Raw genomic sequence first — 18,780 nt, 5'->3', positions numbered from 1 at the left:
GGCCCTCAGTGGAAAAGGTTTATAATAATAATAAAAAAAAAATCAATACAAAAATGTGGTGTTTTTCATGGAGACTGGCTATAAATGATTTCTCCAACCTGATAATTAGTACCAACACAAAAGAGGAAAGGGGATTTCTTTCTCAAAAAGTCATTTTCGAAGTGCGTTTGCCTCATCCGTCAGTCGCCAACTCTTTTTTCAATGCCATGCGATCTACCCACAATGTCTTTACGATCAACATAATGGGCACCCCTGGTTAAGACTGTATTTATATTTTACTTCATTCATTCATTCATTCATTTTCTACCGCTTTTTCCTCACAAGGGTCGTGGGGGTGCTGGAGCCTATTCCAGCTGTCTTCGAGCGAGAGGCGGGGTACACCCTGGACTGGTCGCCAGCCAATCACAGGGCACATATAGACAAACAACCATTCACACTCACATTCATACCTATGGACAATTTGGAGTGGCCAATTAACCTAGCATGTTTTTGGAATGTGGGAGGAAACCGGAGTACCCGGAGAAAACCCACGCATGCACGGGGAGAACATGCAAACTCCACACAGAGATGGCCGAGGGTGGAATTGAACCCTGGTCTCCTAGCTGTGAGGTCTGCACGCTAACCACTCGACCGCCGTGTCGCCCTATTTTAGTTCAATTAGCCATTTTTTATGCTTTAAAATGCTTAATTTGGGCAAATAGGTACATTGTAATTAAATGTACTAATACAAAAAACTACAAAAGAGCAAGCTGGAAAACCTTGTGATGTAGCCATGGACAACTGCATCGTGTAAACCGTCAATAATCCCGTTAAAAAAAAAAAATGTCCAGATGTCATGAGCGCAAGCTGTGAAATGAAATATGACAAGTATCACACATACGGTTTACTACTTACAGTAGGTGGAGTCTTATCCAGGAAGAGACGAATCAAGAGGGCCAGTTCTTCTGCTGTGATTCGCTGGCTCACCATGGCAACCAGCAGTTCCACTATAACGGTCTGGCAGTCTGAATGTAAACCAAAAGGAAAAAGATGCATGATTTCATTCACTATATTAACACTATATTATTATACTGCAATACCTTCACGATGCAAAATTTACATTTTTACAATTACAGATGACATGTGATGTGAAACCTGAGACAAATAAATCCTGTGACCAACCTTTAAGGGAAGAGTCTGCTTGGCTAAGGATGTTATGAAAGCCAGACAGGATGGTTTTGACCCCTCCCTGTAAGGATCAAAGCATGGTATTTGAGAACGCAAAGGCACAGTTTTGAGGAAGTTTAAGAATAAAAGGTTTCTCTGACCTGGTCATAAAGCAGAGCGGCATTGCGGTGGTTGGCGCGGACAGCACCGAGAAGGCTGTGAAACACATGGCTCAATACCTCCAGGTCTGGGGACCCGGTGGCCAGAAGCTGCAGCTCAACTGTGCAGATCTCTGGGAAAACCAGCACACCACGCCCAGGCCCGTCTGCTACCGTCGTAAACTCCCCTTGCACAGACTCCACCTTCAATCCTGAAGGAAGAGACGAAGAGACGCAACACTAAATCAGAGAAACTGAGAAACTGAGTCAGACATCGACATAAAGCTCCGGCTGACTGACACCACACATCATCAACAGACATTCCCCGATTCATCTGCAATCAGCTGGCTCAGGGGCAGCCCATAAACATGAATTGATCTCCGCCCCGAGCTCAGAGCAACATGGGAGTAGCAGCCCAGCAGACTCTCACGTGGCTTGTCAGACCTTCTTTGATAAACCAAACTGATGCCCTACTTTGACTTGCACAAATTGTTTCCACCCTCAACCGCACAAGCAAATAAGGATCTGGTTCATCAACTAAAAGCTTCAACATTAATACGCAAAAACCACCAATTTAGTCAATTTACCGCTTGGGTTCCAGAAAATGTGAGAGGTTAAACAGTTGAAATGTATGACAAAATGAGGCGAATGAATTAAGAAGCATGTTAAGAGCCTACAGGAGGTGTAGATGTCGGAACATACTTCTCATTTATATAAAAGGCAAAAACAATAACAGTAAAACTATGTGCACAACTCTATGATTTTGGGGAGGGAGAAAGTCCATTCATGCATTCTTAAAGGGATTGCTGCTCCTGTGTTTTTCTTTATTAAATCCGATTCAATTCATCAAAAGAAATAATTGACTAATTAATCGCTTATTGAAATAATCGTTACTTGCAGCCCTAATAGTGCTCAAACAACAGCTCGTCAGGGTGACCTTGATTTCAGACATTTAATGTTGCTTTGATTTCGGCAGTGCACCTGAGGACAAGGAACAGCTTCCTTAAGATAAAGTTCATTTTGAAGAAAGTGTGTTAGATTCGACCAAGAGGGGGCATTCAAAGCGAAATTCCATCCCTCGAAAACAGGGGTCTCAAACATGCGGGCCAAATGCTAGTTTAGGCCCCCGCCTTGATATGAAAGTTTAATATTAATGCGGCCCGCGCAAATTTGATATGGATGCTGTATGGTATCATGTACCCAGAAAAAATTATTACGTTTGATTAATGTTCATGTTAAAGGTTAAATAACTGTTAATAGTTATCCTCCCTATCCGTGTGGAAGTGGTAAGTTTTTGGCTTTTTAAGTTTCAAGGAAATAACTTGAAGGCTACCGTTTAGGTCGCTAGCTCTCTAGTTTGCGAGTTAGCATGTGTCTCAAGACCCTGCAGTTGCGCAATATGTTGTAAATAAAAAGAGTATAAATGTGACTATAGTCGTGTTTTGTCATGTCTACAGGGCTCTAATAATGCTTTGTTCATTTTAATCTGAAAAAAATAATTTGTCTACCCACCAACTATATGTGTTTTTTTAAGTTTTTATTATTTGGTGTTTTATTATTATTATTATATTTATTTATTACTGATTGATTGATTTTCTTTATTCTTGATTTGTTTATTTATTTTTCATCTTATTTCGTGTAGAAAAATAAAAATTAAGATATTTGAGAACAGTGGAATGTTTTATCAGAGCTTTTCTTGTAGAAAATCAGAACAAAAGCAAAGTTCATTCATTTTTCTGTTTTTAATAAATGCGTTTTTTTTGTTTTTTTTTTTGAAAACCTGATGCGGCCCAGCCTTGCCCAGACCCTAGCTCCAGTGGCCCCCAGGTAAATTGAGTTTGAGACCCCTGCTCTAAAAGGAGACTTCACCACCTAGTATTCAAGGTTGCCGTTTTCCAGGAAGTTGACGTTTGATACAGACTTAACATCACAAGATCCAGCTCATGCGACACAATGACTGTAGTAGCCTGCAGTTGTAACACAAAACAATAACTCTATTCTGAGGGGGAATGAAAGACCGAATGGACTTAATCAGGCTGTGTCTGACCTAACCTGGAAGACCAAAGCAGCACAGTACAGCCGGCATACAGTAAGAACTAAATAACGGTTAAAAAAAGATGTAAAGACATATTTCTGCAATGTCATGCACTTTAAAAAATTGCTATTGCCAAATGTCATCACAGCAGAACAAATGAGGATGTGGTATGATTCAGTAAATTCACATTGCACGTCCACAAACATGCTTCAACATATTAAGCATCACATTTCTATTGAACATATCCAGCCGATGCACAGAAATACTTTGTCATGATTACCAGTAAATGTAAACATTTTTACTGGGAGAAGCAGACATTTGTGGTTTCCCATGGTTAAAAATAAACAGCTATATGGGTTGAGGAAAAAGTAAATACCTCCGCAATCCATCAAGATTAATCTTGACATTTCTTGCAAACAAAAACAAATAGTGACGCAGTTAACTGTTTATATATAATATACTGTATAATATACTAGTGCAGAGCAAGTTTTGAAACAAAACAACCAATGAACCGTGTCAAACTGTCATTCGTAAGGATGTAAGCATGAATGAGGTCGCAGTTAAGTATAGTCCTACCCTCTTCCTGGTTGGCCATGTCCTCAGGATTGCTTTCGCTGTCGGCGTCGTAGCCCTCCTCCTCCTCCTCCTCCCCTGGGGGCTTGATGCCACAGCTCTGAACGCCGTCTACCTCCTCTGATAGATCGCCTGCTGGGGCCGCCCCCTCTGCCGACACTTGGAGTTTCTGCTAGAAAGACGTCGAGAGAAAAAGAGAGGGAAAAAGGAATAAGGTCCCAAATAAAAGCAAAATAATAAATGTCTTGTGAATAAAAAATTGCAGAAAATAGTACAAACTGGTCTTAAGACTAATATCAGCTGACAGGGGAAGCACTCGGGGAAGCCACGTTCCTGGTTGTATACAGCTTCTCATCAAAGTATTGCACAAACACACAAACATTCAAGTAAATATGTGTTGTCTAATTGACAGATGAGGCCTATAATTATACACAGTTCATTTCTTGTTAAAAAAAAAAAAGACGTTTTGGAGAAATGTGACAACATCTCCAAAAAATAACATTTGAACTTTGAGGCAGGAATCGTCTTCTGGCTTCACAGAACAAATTCAGAAGGATTAAGTGCCCACCACACTCTGCATGACTCACTGAGAAAGGACTACGGTCTTCAGAAGTAGGTAAATCTATTACATAAAAAGCTAAATCTTCCTGTGTTGGAACAAGCTTAGTCATACAGGCATTTTAAGAGCCTGACTAACAGGAGGCTTGTTGTTGAGGAAAGATGTAATCTTTCTATGCTATTGTACTACAGTAAACCTCGGATATATCGGACTCGGATATATCGGAAATTCGCTCACAACGGACAGATAAAAAAAGAACCGATTTTTCTGTAATGCATTTCCAATAAAAATTCATTGCATATATCGGATTTTTTATAACGGATTTCGCCTATTTCGGACAAAATCTCCAGTACCGTTCCAATGCATTTCCATTAAATTTCCCTCGCATATATCGGATGGCCGCATCGTGCCGCTCCGATTCGCCGAATCGTGACAGGCCGCTATACGACGTCATTTGCAGCGTTGCCTGCGCGTCCAGGTACATTGGAAACATAGTCAAGGAAGTGCCTTTTTATAACGGATAAAATCCGATTTACGCATATACCGGATATAAATCCGATATATGCATATAATGGATTTCGCTTATATCGGACAAAACCAGTGGGAACAATTGAATCCGATATACGTATCCAAGGTTTACTGTACTTTCTACTATTTTCCTACAGAGAGGACAACGGCCCAAGATGAAAGCATCAAAGTTCATTCATTCATTCATTTTCTACCGCTTTTTCCTCACAAGGGTCGCGGGGGGTGCTGGAGCCTATCCCAGCTGCCTCCGGGCGAGAGGCGGGGTACACCCTGGACTGGTCGCCAGCCAACCACAGGGCACACACAGACAAACAACCATTCACACTCACATTCATACCTATGGACAACTTGGAGTCGCCAATTAACCTAGCATGTTTTTGGAATGTGGGAGGAAGAAGTACCCAGAGAAAACCCACGCATGCACGGGGAGAACATGCAAACTCCACACAGAGATGGCCGAGGGTAGAATTGAACCCTGGTCTCCTAGCAGCTCCACTAGACTAGACTAGACCAGTGCCGCCCAGCATCAAAGTTAACATACAGTATAATGTCACTTTACGCATAACCACAAGGAGGGACTCACCCTGTCTGGTTTCTCCTCAGGAGGCTCGGGAGAGGATGACACGTTGCCCAATGCCACTCTCAGAAGAGAATCAAAGAGCGGCACAGCAAGGTCAGAGCTTACCACCCCTGAGCGAGAGAGCTGGTCTCTCACCTCTAATAGGGTATCTTCAACAGACTGGAGCTACAGAGAAGACATGATACCTCATTTATGACACTGAGTTCGTGTTTGATAGGTGAAGTTGTGTGTGATACCTGATAATAAAGCTCAGCGTCTGTCCTCTGCAGGGCAAAATTGGCACCGTGTAGACAAATAGCCAGTAAGGCCTCAAGGAGGCGGATACTTTGTAATTGCCACTCTTCCTCCTGTCTCTTTGTTGGATCTCTGTTCTTCCCCTCAGCTGGAGCAGTGCACTTAACTGAATCGTGACTTGGCTCATCTACTCCAAGCAGGCTGACAGGGACTGTGGACTCTGGGCTACTTTTAGCCTTGAACTCCTTCTTCTTCTTTGCTTTGCCATCTTTATTTTTGCAGGAAAGCTTCTGAATGACCATGCTCATAAGGCGCAAACAGACATCCAACCCGCCTAGTCTGAAGAACTGCCTCTGGAACAAAGGGTTGGCCAGATAGATGCATCGGCAAACCGACCAAACATCTGCAGCCCGTCTTACTTGCTCTTTAGATGGTAGGGTCACGCTGTCTGGGGACAGGTAAGCCAAGCGCCCGCCCAGGGGCTCGCTGGCTGTACTGTCATACCCTGAAGTATCCTCAGAGTCATTAGCAGAGTCCCGGTCGGAATCAGCCTCTTTACTAACACACAGGAAAGCAACACAGAGGAAGAGGTTTATAACATGGAGGTGGGTCTCTGCTTGGCTGCGCCTTGCTCCTCGCCCCTGCCCGCTACGACTCTTATGTGGATATGCCTCTTTTAGTCCTTCATAGAACTTGCTGAGGCTTTGCGGGCCTTCTCCAGATCCTCTTGAACCCAGATCCTCAGTCAGGTTCGAGACTGTTTGCTTCTGTTCGGCAACTGCAATCTCTAGCTCTTGTAGGACGTTGTCTGCCTGCTGGTGTCCGAAACTCGTTATTAGGGTCTCAAATACCTTCAAAGCTAAAGAGCATGTCTGGTCAAGGTACACCAGTTCTGTCATCTGGTTGAGTCCATTGCAGCTGATGAACAGATCTCGAATTACCCTGTTGGAGAAATAATTTGGGAGTATGAGCTTTGTGGGTCGTTTACAAAGAAGCAAACAACAACAAAATAAAACACAGCCTGACTGACACAATTAACATGATGACTAACAAAAATTCTGCATTCTGCTTCTTAAATACAAACTTTGCCATTTGTCTTGGGTTTACTTTTAATTAGAACCCGAACTACTAGCAGTCAGCAGGCAGTTATGAATACATCACATTATGAGAGTGCAAGGTGATTTAACAATGTGTCAGTGAGGTTTATATCCATAACAGAGATGTTACGTGATCGCTCACAATTATAAATATGTGCAGCAGCTTGAAAAATGCATAAATAGAACACTTGCACTCTAAATGTATTATATTTATAGGTTATCACATGGACCTTCGTATGGAGGACCAAAACTGCCAAAATAATAAATAAATAAAAGTGAAAATAAAAACAAAAATGAAAAAAAAAATCAAAAAATTAAATACACAAAAATAAATATAAATGGAAATAAAAACAAAAATAAAAAAATATATACATAAATAAATAAATAAATAAAAGCAAAAATAAATACAAAAATAAAAAACAAGATTCAAAAATTAAAAATAAATACAAAAATAAATGTAGAAATAAATACAAAAATAAATATATAAATAGAATTACATATCAATAAATGAAAAAAAGCACTCTGCTCTCATATGTATTTATTTCATGCTGCAGACAATGTCAGCTTGAAATGCAGAAGGAAAAACTATTCAAATGAGGGGGCGGTCCTAAGTGTGTCTTTGGTTGAACTGTTCGCCTATTGGTTGATCGACATGTGAGTGCGAAAATCGACTAGGTATGCCTGCAAACAGCCACAGCAAGAGGAAGTCACCACACCACTCTCAATGGCGGTAAATATGGCTGCAATCTCCAGGGATCTCCGTTTGCTAGCAGATATTTCGGATAATGCCTCCCCGGATTACCTGCTTTTCCGGGTGGAAGCCTTATTGGAGCCTGATCTCTCTCCTCCCCGACGGAGCTTTTTCGCACTCACATGTCGATCAACCAATAGGCGAACATTATTTATTGGCGGTTGCAAGCAGATATGACGTAACGCGCAGCTCGAGACGTTCTTCAGTTTTAAAAATGGAGGCGAGGAATTGGCACTGGACTACTGCGGAAAGTTTCTTTGTGTTCCAAACTAAATTTCAAGACTGGACGAAAGAAAAACTCTTTCATTCATTCATTTTCTACCGCTTTTCCTCACGAGGGTCACGGGGGGTGCTGGAGCCTTTCCCAGTTGTCTTTGGGCGAGAGGCGGGGTACACCCTGGACTGGTCGCCAGCCAATCACAGGGCACATATAGACAAACAACCATTCACACTCACATTCATACCTATGGACAATTTGGAGTCACCAAATAACCTAGCATGTTTTTGGAATGTGGGAGGAAACCGGAGTACCCGGAAAAAAACCACGCATGCACGGGGAGAACATGCAAACTCCACACTGAGATGGCCGAGGGTGGAATTGAACCCTCGTCTCCTAGCTGTGAGGTCTGCGCGCAAACCACTCGACCGCCCCGAAAAACTCTCAATACGGAGTTATTCCAACAAGTGAAAGAAACATTCGGGGAAGCTGGTATCACGTGATGTTGGTGTTTACGTTTTACTGGGCATGCCCCATTGACTATTCTGTTTGATTACAGCGGCGCATGTAGACAAGAGATTGGAATATTCCTTTCCATGTATACCATTGTTTTTGGAAAGGTCATTCGGAAAGATTCAATTCGGAAAGAGAAAAACTCCTCATGTAAACGTGGTTATTGTGCCATTCTAGAGTCGGTTTTCCAGTTTCAGGTAGATGCAGTCTTTCTAAAAATAACACGCTGAGAAGATTCTCTAACAAATTATACTCAAAAGTTACCTCAGAGTCATGTTTTTATAAAAAGGCACTAACGCAATTCAGAATTTCATCATCCAAACAAGTCACACAGCACTAAGTTGATTTTACGGAAGCTTTACTACTGTACTTGTTGTTACATAATGTAGGCCATCCATAGTCAGGTCACCTGCCACCCACAAAGCCGGGCTAAATTATTGATTAGCATCAATTAGCAATGACGCAGTCGGACCGATCTAATGACAATCTGAGTGAATTCAATGAAAAGGCTGATATGTCATCTACGTGTGATAATAAAGAGAAGGACGTATCAATTTCTTGAGTGATGCATTTCCCAATCAGCACCAATGGAAAAATAGTCAAGCATTTAACTTGCTGAAGTTTAAATCTTAAAACATTTCGGATTACTAAAAGATCAATATAAAACTAAAAGTAATAAAGATAATATGATACAGACAGAGCAACAACATACAACACAAAGCTTACCTGGATTTCAGTAGTGCAGGTAACGCTTGCAGGTATATGAGTAGTACCTCCACAGGCAGGCACTGAGTGTGGTAGCTGCAGACCTGGGTGCAAACTGTGGAAACCCCAAGCTGTTGTGCATGGTGGGCTAGCTCTACCCCTCGCTGCAGCACAGGGTTGAAGATGTGCGTGTAGAGCTGCCACTGCACTACAGCGTTACCGCGTAGTGTCAGGTGGCACACATGACCCGCGACCTGCTGGCTCAGCTGTCGATCCTCTCCAAACACTAGTTCTTGGTAAGCCTCGAGAGCGTCCCACTTCCACAGCATGTCCTCCGCGCTGCCTCCACTCGGCAGGATCCCCTGGGAGTGGTAGCACAGGCTAGTGGACAGAGCTGACGTTTCCCCATGTTGCAATGTCTCCTCCAGGCCTGGCAACTGACTCTGGTCCAGAGTGCAAATGTTACACGAAGCAAGCTTCGCTCTCTCTGAGGGCTGTCCCCCACCAAGCTGGTCTAGGATCAGTCTGCCCAGAACGCTCAGAACATGAGACTGATAACTACGCAGACCCGGCGCTTGGAAGGCATCCAACAGTGGTCTTATTACAGAACGTGGGTCCATGCAACAGCAAATACCAACAGCCTGCACCCCGGCCAGAACCTGCAACACAGCTGGTCCATTAGGCGACAAACGCTGCAGGAGCCGCAGACATTGGTGAGCACAGGCAGCTAAGCAGCAGCAGCGCTCGGGGTAACGCACCGCATCCCCCTCCGTCCCTTCCTTCCCTTCACCGTCCTCCTCAAAAGGGTTGCGCCGGGCAGCCTTCTTAAAAGCGGAGACCGGCAAACCCGACAGATCTCTGTGATGATGCAGGAAGTGGGAATATTCACAGCGACGGTGACGTCGTCGAGCGCACACGGACTGATGCAGCTGCTCCGACTTTGCTTTCTTGACAGCGCTGATGATCTTGAAGACCCCTGCAATCAGACCTCGTAGCCTCTCTGCAGCCTCGCCTCCTACTTCTGAATCCTTGGCTCTCCCAAGTTCCTCCAACCGCAGCACCGTAGCTTCAAAGAGCTCCAGACCACGGTGTTGGACAAATTCATGGATGAGGTCTAGTGCTTGGCTAAAGAAAAACGGGTTGGGTGTGGAGGCCTGCAGGCAACCCAGAAGAACTTGCAGTACACCTTCGAGAAGCTCGGGCAACAGCAGAGCTCTGTGGCGAAAACGCGAAAAGGAGAAATCATCTTGGACTTCCTGCAGGGTCTTCTTTGGTCGAGGAGCAAATGGATTTGTCTGCCGGTCTAGACAGCTTCGTATTTTTAGTGTAGCTCGTAGCAGATCGGTCAGGCTACGTCTCAGGCTATCTGGGAGGGTTTCACTTTGACTGACATCAACTGACATCAGATGCAAAATAGTGCGTAAAAGCATCCTCTGAACCAGTGCGATGGGTTCTTCTGTCCATCCCCCAGCAAGCTCCTCCGCGCCCATTCCACCGCCCCCACCTGGACCACAACAATCTCCAAACTCAGTCAGGATCTCAGTGAGAGTGGGTACAACACTGACTGCCAGGCCGGGATTGTGATTGATGCTCATATCAAACTTGCACACTTTTTCCAACAATGAAAGTAAGACGTAACACAAATCAAAGGGGGAGTTCTCCATGCGGTTGAAGATTGACATGGCAGCTGGGTCCGTTAGGGTTTCAGTGTCCATCGTCTGTGATCCGTGGACCCTGGGATGAGGGTACGGTGCACTCATGGTCTCTGTGTTGGTGGTTGCTGTGGCTGTTGACTGCGTGGCTTCTAAACGATGATGCTGACAGCTTACCCGGATGCTGGAGCCATGTGTCCTTCTGCTCCTTGATCCACCTGCGACTGCCTTGTCTTCAGTGTTGGCTTCGGAATCTGAGGTAGAAACTTGGGAGCGACGAGCATCCTTTATGGAGTATCTCTGCGATGTTCTGCGTGACCTCCTCGATTTCCAGGTGCCGCTGCCAGCACGTGGCCTCTTTCCAGATTCCTGTTCATCTATCCCAGTCTTTTGTCCTGCTCTGAGAGGCACGGATTTGACCTCCCGGCTGAGGAACACTTCTAATAGAGAAGGCAGGGTGAAATCTGTCGACATGAAGAAATACTATCTGTGAGTTTTCTGGAAATACATACTCGTTTGACTGATATCATCATAATTGCATACAGTTTTATTTTGGCTTTGAGGTTCTAAGATTCCATAATGCACTTCATGTGTTAGATGAGAAAACAAAGCTCGGGGTTCTCACAGACCAACATCAGTACAAATTATTCATTAATTCATTCATTTTCCACCTCTTATCCTCACGAGGGTTACGGGGGATGCTGGAGCCCATCCCAGCTGTCTCTGGGCCACCCTGGACCGGTCGCCAGCCAATCACAGGGCACACATAGACAAACAACCATTCACACTCACATTCATACCTATGGACAATTTGGAGTCGCCAATTAACCTAGCATGTTTTTGGAATGTGGGAGGAAACCGGAGTACCCGGAGAAAACCCACGCATGCACGGGGAGAACATGCAAACTCCACATAGAGATGGCCGAGGGTGGAATTGAACCCTGGTCTCCTAGCTGTGAGGTCTGTGTGCTAACCACTAGACCGCCGTGCCGCCCCTGTACAAATTAATTAAAGGAAAAAATGTCTAGCGTCCATGTCAGAGAGGAGCATCAGTTCAGTACCAAATACCAGTGTCATCCAAAGGTCAAAAGCCTCTGTAAGCCTCTTTTTCTCAGAATTTGAATTTAAAGTGTTTTAAACATAAAAAATGTTTGCAGCACCATTAAACACATAAATCCATCATGAAGACTAATCGTATTTCAATGTGCATAATGCAGCGCCACTATATGTAAAACTACACGAGCTGCTTAGCTAAACAAACATGACCGAAAAAAAACCTTTACTGAAACAAATGGATTGTAATACGCGTTCATCGTTAAAAAAACTATGTTACAGTTAGCTAAAAAAAATAAAAACAGTAAAATGCATTTACAACAGAAAGAAATACTGAACTTCAAAACAAGGACAAACCTGGCGCTTTTTCTTCCTGTACAGGGATCTTCCAAACCAGAGGGAGTAGCGACAGCAGCAAAGTGAGCAGCTCCTCTCGGCACGTCAACTCCTTCGAGTGCGAGAAAACACACAAGGGTTACCTCGAAAGCCTCCCTTCTCCTCATCCTTTTGGTCGCACTCTGATGTCACACTAAGACACACCCACTGAGACATACTGAAACACCGATGTTCACTTGCTTTTCATCAAAAAAAAAACCAAGATTAAATTGTGAAGTAAAATTCTATTTTTAGGAAAGATTTTTCAAACCAGACATCAACCAAGTATGTTTTTGTGCGACATTTTTTTTTATTGTAAATACCCGGTGCAGTTGTGCGAGGAAACAATGTTGCGTCTACATGACAGTCTTGCATGTCTACCTAAAGCATTCCTCACAGCAGAGAGAACCAACTCCTTCAAGTGCTAATTAAAAACAATTTTCTTCTCCAACTTCTTCAACTGTCAATTAACATTAATGGGCTTGCAGGTAAAAACATGTCATACAATCACTGTCAAAATCTGTGAGTTTTAAAAAGGTTCCATATGATAGTATTTTTCAACAATTCAAAACAAATCACAGAGGACCCACACGAGTGTATTAAAGTGTATTGGCCAAAATGTTGCCTTGATGCTTTAATGCTATTGATGTGCATTAATTTCTGTCTTAGACAGACTTTTTACACACGCATGGACACATCCAAGCTTAGCCTCTTCGCTGAGGAAAAACACATAACTCTTTATTTTAAAGCTTTCCTCCATGAAGTGGTGGGTGTAAACATTTGGCAGGTTCATCTAGCCAGGGGAGGGTCAGAGGAGGGTCATGTCCTGCCATGTCCATGTCATGAAAAAAAAATATGAAGTGAAGCAAACAAATGAGGGGGATGATGGATTTTGGTGGTCTAAAACAGGTTCTATGGACATCTATTTTTGCTACAATATTATTTTGTACAACAGTGGACTTTTAAGTCGCAGATTGCTTTAAAGCTATCTGTAAAACAATGGTGAACTATGAACTGATGATCGAGCATGGTTTTGTAACAACAGTTTATTTCAGGGGTCTCAAACTCAATTTACTTGGGGGCATCAGGTTTTCCAAAAAAAAAAAAAAAAAAAACGCATTTATTAAAAACAAAAATTTTTTTAAAAAATTTGCTTTGGTTCCAATTTTCTACAAGAAAAGCTCTGATAAAACATTCCACTGGTCTCAAATATCTTACTTTTTTATTTTATTTTTATTTCTGCACAAAATAAGATGAAAAATAAATAAACAAATCAACAATAAAGAAAATCAATCGATCAGTAATAAATAAATAAATAAATATAATAATAATAAAACGGCAAATAATAAAAACTTAAGAAACCACATATAGTTAGTGGGTAGACAAATTGTTTTTTTCAGATTAAAATTAACAAAGCATTATTAGAGCCCTGTAGACATGACAAAACACGACTATAGTCACATTTATACTTTTTTTATTTACAACATATTGCGCAACTGCAGGGTCTTGAGACACATGCTAACTCGCAAACTAGAGAGCTAGCGACCTAAACGGTAGCCTTCAAGTTATTTCCTTTAAACTTTAATAGCCAAAAACTTACCACTTCCACACGGATAGGGAGGATAACTATTAACAGTTATTTAACCTTTAACATGAACATTAATCAAACGTAATAATTTTTTCTGGGTACATGATACCATACAGCATCCAGTATCAAACTTGCGCGGGCCGCACTAACATTAAACTTTCACATCAAACTAGTGTCCTGCGGGCCACATTTGGCCCGCGGGCCGCATGTTTGAGACCCCTGGTTTATTTCATATGTAGTCCTACATCCTGCTTACATGGTCTGTTGACGAGCCATTTCACAATAAAAGCATTCTAGTGAGGAAGCCTGGGTAAGGCTGGGACATATGAAGAGGTCAATAGCAATATGATGTCATTCATTTCTAACAATGATGCATCCTCACCTGGTCAATGATGGAATCCAAGGTGCTCAGCAACAGGAATCCCCTTCCTCTGACCAGGTACTCTCCAAGTGCAACCATATGACTTTCCTCCTCATCTTCCTCCCGTGCCTCCGCTCTCTGAGCCACCGCGCTGCATAGCTGATGTACGTCAGTCAGGAACTCCCTTGCCAGGGTGTTACTGGCCCCACTCATGTCTGAGCTATAAGAAGAGAAAGAAGAGAGATCGACAATAATGCTGTGATGTAAATCAGCTTGCCTACCATGACTGTACAGAAAACATGTAGCGCATTTCCAATCACATAAGAGAGTGCTTCTCCAATGGTGTGGCAAGGCGCGGTGTGGCGTCAGAGGGGGCGTGAGAGGTATCATTTCCTCAAGGTTGACAGGTCTTTATTCATGCTTGAATAATATTGGTGGCAGCAACTCATACAGTGGTTTGGACAGAAATAAATTACTACAATCATCCCTCATCACAACCCTGCACTATTGTGGTTTTTCAACAATGAATGAATAAATCAGGGGTCTCAAACGCGCGGCCTGCGGGCCAAATGTGGCCCGCAGGACACTAGTTTGAGGCCCCCGCCTTGATATGAAAGTTTAATGTTAGTGCGGCCCGCGCAAGTTTGATATGGATGCTGTATGGTATCATGTACCCAGAAAAATTACTACGTTTGATTAATGTATGTAAGGCATATCTTAATCTTAATGTTCATGTTAAAAGTTAAATAACTGTTAATAGTTATCCTCCCTATCCGTGTGGAAGTGGTATGTTTTTGGCTATTTAAGTTTAAAGGAAATAACTTGAAGGCTACCGTTTAGGTCGCTAGCTCTCTAGTTTGCGAGTTAGCATGTGTCTCAAGACCCTGCAGTTGCACAATATGTTGTAAATAAAAAGAGTATAAATGTGACTATAGTCGTGTTTTGTCATGTCTACAGGGCTCTAATAAAGCTTTGATCATTTTAATCTGAAAAAATAATTTGTCTACCCACCAACTATATGTGGTTTCTTAAGTTTTAATTATTTGCCGTTTTATTATTATTATTATATTTATTTATTACTAATTGATTGATTTTCTTTATTCTTGATTTGTTTATTTATTTTTTATTTTACTTTGTGCAGAAAAATAAAAATTAGGATATTTGAGATCAGTGGAATGTTTTATCAGAGCTTTTATTGTAGAAAATCAGAACCAAAGCACTGAAAAAAGTTTGTATATTTTTCTGTTTTTAATAAATGCGTTTTTTTTTTTTTTGGAAAACCTGATGCGGCCCAGCCTTGCCCAGACCCTACCTCCAGTGGCCCCCAGGTAAATTGAGTTTGAGACCCCTGGTCTAAACACATCCAGCACTGCAACTCTAACTGTAAGGGGTGGCATCAACATGAGACACACACTGCACATCTCGATGCTGTTCGAGAGCAGCATCGTTTATAAGACGACAACTAGACACTGAATAGTTTTCTCTCCTAAGTGTTGCAGTCATTCTCGTATGAATAAATTCCTTACAGCAACCTAACAACAACAACCCGATGGTTAAAATGATCCGCACCACAAGCACATTTCCAACAATACAGCTAATGTCTGTCCATTTAAGACTAAAATGATGTAGTCTTACCAGACATTAGTGGGCTTAACCGTTTCCTTCCAGTCATCTTGTGCATATTCCAGGCTTGACTGCAGCTCGACTGCTGGCTGTATCTGCATACTTCCTTGCACAACTACTAACTGAATTTTCTGTTCTGCAGCGCAAATTCCATTAAATTGGAATTTCAAATGGAGGCTTTCCAGATTCGCAGCAGATCAGCGTATCACATGAAAGCATGTGATGTCACATGGCAAGGGGACTGGCCTTGGGAATACTGACGTGCTTCCAGTGACCTGCGGAGGACCTCTATAAGACATTCACTAAAACCATTTGTAATTCTCCACTACAAATGTATGCACAGTGGTGCATAAAGGTCTAGATTGAACACTAAAACCAAGACGATCATCTTATTAGATGTCTTCTTCGTGTACATTTTTCATGACTATGCAGTTTCATTGACATCATGTCACCATGTATTTAAAGCAAATTGTCCTGCCACATTATGAGTTATTATTCCGAAACAAAAAAAGAAGGCAATTATGGAGGTGTTGATCATTTGCATGCTTTATATGACCCAATATGAATATTTCACAATTGTATTGAATTTTTAAACATCTATTCAACAATCTAATCGAATCTAATCTAATCTAATCTTGCCATGATGCATGACTTGAGAATCTGAATGCAATTAATGAATGTATTTCCGTAAACTAGTTATATACTAGTTATATACAACCTTTTAATAAAATAGATGACAAGACTTGGCAAGACCTTGTTAATACAATGTTGGCTTTCAATATGTGCTTTAAACCAGGGGTCTCAAACACACGGCCCGCGGGCCAAATATGGCCCGCAGGACACTAGTTTGAGGCCCCCGCCTTGATATGAAAGTTTAATGTTAGTGCGGCCCACGCAAGTTTGATATGGATGCTGTATGGTATCATGTACCCAGAAAAAATTATTACGTTTGATTCATGTTCATATTAAAGGTTAAATAACTGTTAATAGTTATCCTCCCTATCCGTGTGGAAGTGGTAAGTTTTTGGCTATTTAAGTTTAAAGGAAATAACTTGAAGGCTACCGTTTAGGTCGCTAGCTCTCTAGTGTGCGAGTTAGCATGTGTCTCAAGACCCTGCAGTTGCGCAATATGTTGTAAATAAAAAAAGAGTATAACGACTATAGTCGTGTTTTGTCATGTCTACAGGGCTCTAATAATGCTTTGTTCATTTTAATCTGAAAAAATAATTTGTCTAGCCACCAACTATATGTGGTTTCTTAAGTTTTTATTATTTGCCGTTTTATTATTATTATTATATTTATTTATATTTATATTTATTTTATAAATATATTTATCTATATTTATGTATTACTGATTGATTTATTTTCTTTATTCTTGATTTGTTTATTTTTCATCTTATTTTGTGTAGAAAAATAAAAAGTAAGATATTTGAGAACAGTGGAATGTTTTATCAGAGCTTTTCTTGTAGAAAATTGGAACCAAAGCGAAGTTTAAAAAAAAAAAAAAAATTTAATAAATGCGTTTTTTTTTTTTTTGGAAAACCTGATGCGGCCCAGTCTCACCCAGACCCGAGTTCCAGTGGCCCCCCAAGTAAATTGAGTTTGAGACCCCTGGTTTAAACAAAAGCCGCCCCTTTTAAAACAAAATCACACATTTCATTGTAAACAGGGGCTAACAAAAGCACCTACCAGAATTTCAGTGCATCTTTAGTGTGATGAGGGTGATGCTGCACATAGTGGAAGAGACACAGAAAATTCTCTAGACTCTGGAGGGTGACCTGATGAGAAATTAGAGGAGCATCATGAATAACACAAATATTATTCTTGACAGAATTGAAAAGCTGACACGCTAAACCACACTACTACCTGACCACAGGGGGTTATTATTAAGTCAATTTATGATACAACAACCACAAATAATATAGCATCAATATATTACCCCAATGTGACAGACATGTCTCTATAACTCATATACAGACAGGCAAATATTAAAAATAAATTATGGACAACTGTAAAATTCCTTATAGAAAGTCATCTGACTTCCAGGTAAGTGTGTTAATACATTAATACATCAGGTTTCAGACCTCAGCACTATTAACTTAAGACCTGTTTTTTTTTTTAACTTTATCATACACCGAATTTGTTTTGTTTTTTAGTAGCTGTAAGCTAGAATCGTCCAAATTGTTATGAATTTAATACATTGTTGGTATATTTCACTGTGTGACATGAATGAAATGAGTCTCTAAACTGACAGTGGTTTAAATAATCCCTTTAAAATACATTTACATTGTTACAATCTTGTTTGCAAGCGTAACATATTTGTGAAACTAATTTGCTCAGTGGAATCTGTGTTAACTTCCTTCCTGTGTTGCGACTGTAAAAGCAAGTCTTGTTTCCAAAAGAACATTGACTTAATCGTGTTGGGAGGGGAAGGAAAAATTCAATTATTACTGAAATATATGCACACGTCATAAGTGCTGCTGGATAATTAGTGCACACCACACTCACCGGGGTCAAGCAGAGGCAGCGGGTGGGAAAACGTCACCCATAGGAGGTGTGTGGCAAGGTGGGATGGCAGCATCACGTGGGTATGGACTACATTGTACGCATACAGAGGATGGGAAGAGCAAAATAAAGAAATGGGTGGAGGATAAGAGACAGGAGATGACAGGCTAACAACACAGACAAACGCAACAGGATGAAATAATATGAAAATGAAAGCAGCAAGAGTGCAGAAATGACAGGAAATAAAGCTTTACATCTTGCCAGAAGGGCTAGTGTGTGGCCCACATAGCTAGGAGACCCGAGTTTGATTCCAGGATTCCATTGAGTTTGCATGTTCTCCTCGTGCATGCGTGGGTTTTCTCCGGGTACTCCGGTTTCCTCCCACATTCCAAAAAACATGCTAGGTTAATTGGCGACTCCAAATTGTCCATAGGTATGAATGTGAGTGTGAATGGTTGTTTGTCTATATGTGCCCTGTGATTGGCTGGACTGGTGTACCCCGCCTCTCGCTCGAAGACAACTGAGAT

At 41.6% G+C, this 18,780-nt stretch overlaps 1 protein-coding gene across 8 annotated transcripts in view; it reads right to left on the bottom strand.

Annotated features, from left to right (window-relative positions):
* lyst (lysosomal trafficking regulator) overlaps positions 1-18,780 on the bottom strand; it is a 63,980-nt gene that overhangs the window by 32,680 nt on the left and 12,520 nt on the right. For 5 of the 8 annotated variants that reach the window (XM_058058299.1, XM_058058298.1, XM_058058302.1 and 2 more), the window contains 10 exons: positions 17,438-17,526; positions 14,147-14,345; positions 12,159-12,249; positions 9,118-11,212; positions 5,816-6,755; positions 5,583-5,744; positions 3,916-4,084; positions 1,308-1,516; positions 1,162-1,228; positions 895-1,004 (listed from right to left, as the gene is read on the bottom strand). In XM_058058299.1, coding sequence (XP_057914282.1) covers positions 895-1,004; positions 1,162-1,228; positions 1,308-1,516; positions 3,916-4,084; positions 5,583-5,744; positions 5,816-6,755; positions 9,118-11,212; positions 12,159-12,249; positions 14,147-14,345; positions 17,438-17,526 — 4,131 coding nt within the window. The remainder of the gene's footprint in view (positions 1-894; positions 1,005-1,161; positions 1,229-1,307; positions 1,517-3,915; positions 4,085-5,582; positions 5,745-5,815; positions 6,756-9,117; positions 11,213-12,158; positions 12,250-14,146; positions 14,346-17,437; positions 17,527-18,780) is intronic. The other 3 variants (XM_058058300.1, XM_058058306.1, XM_058058303.1) reach the window with 2 other exon arrangements.

Source organism: Doryrhamphus excisus, chromosome 20 (genome assembly GCF_030265055.1).
Source record: "Doryrhamphus excisus isolate RoL2022-K1 chromosome 20, RoL_Dexc_1.0, whole genome shotgun sequence".
Lineage (NCBI taxonomy): Eukaryota > Metazoa > Chordata > Actinopteri > Syngnathiformes > Syngnathidae > Doryrhamphus > Doryrhamphus excisus.
This window is presented reverse-complemented; position numbering and strand designations above follow the sequence as displayed.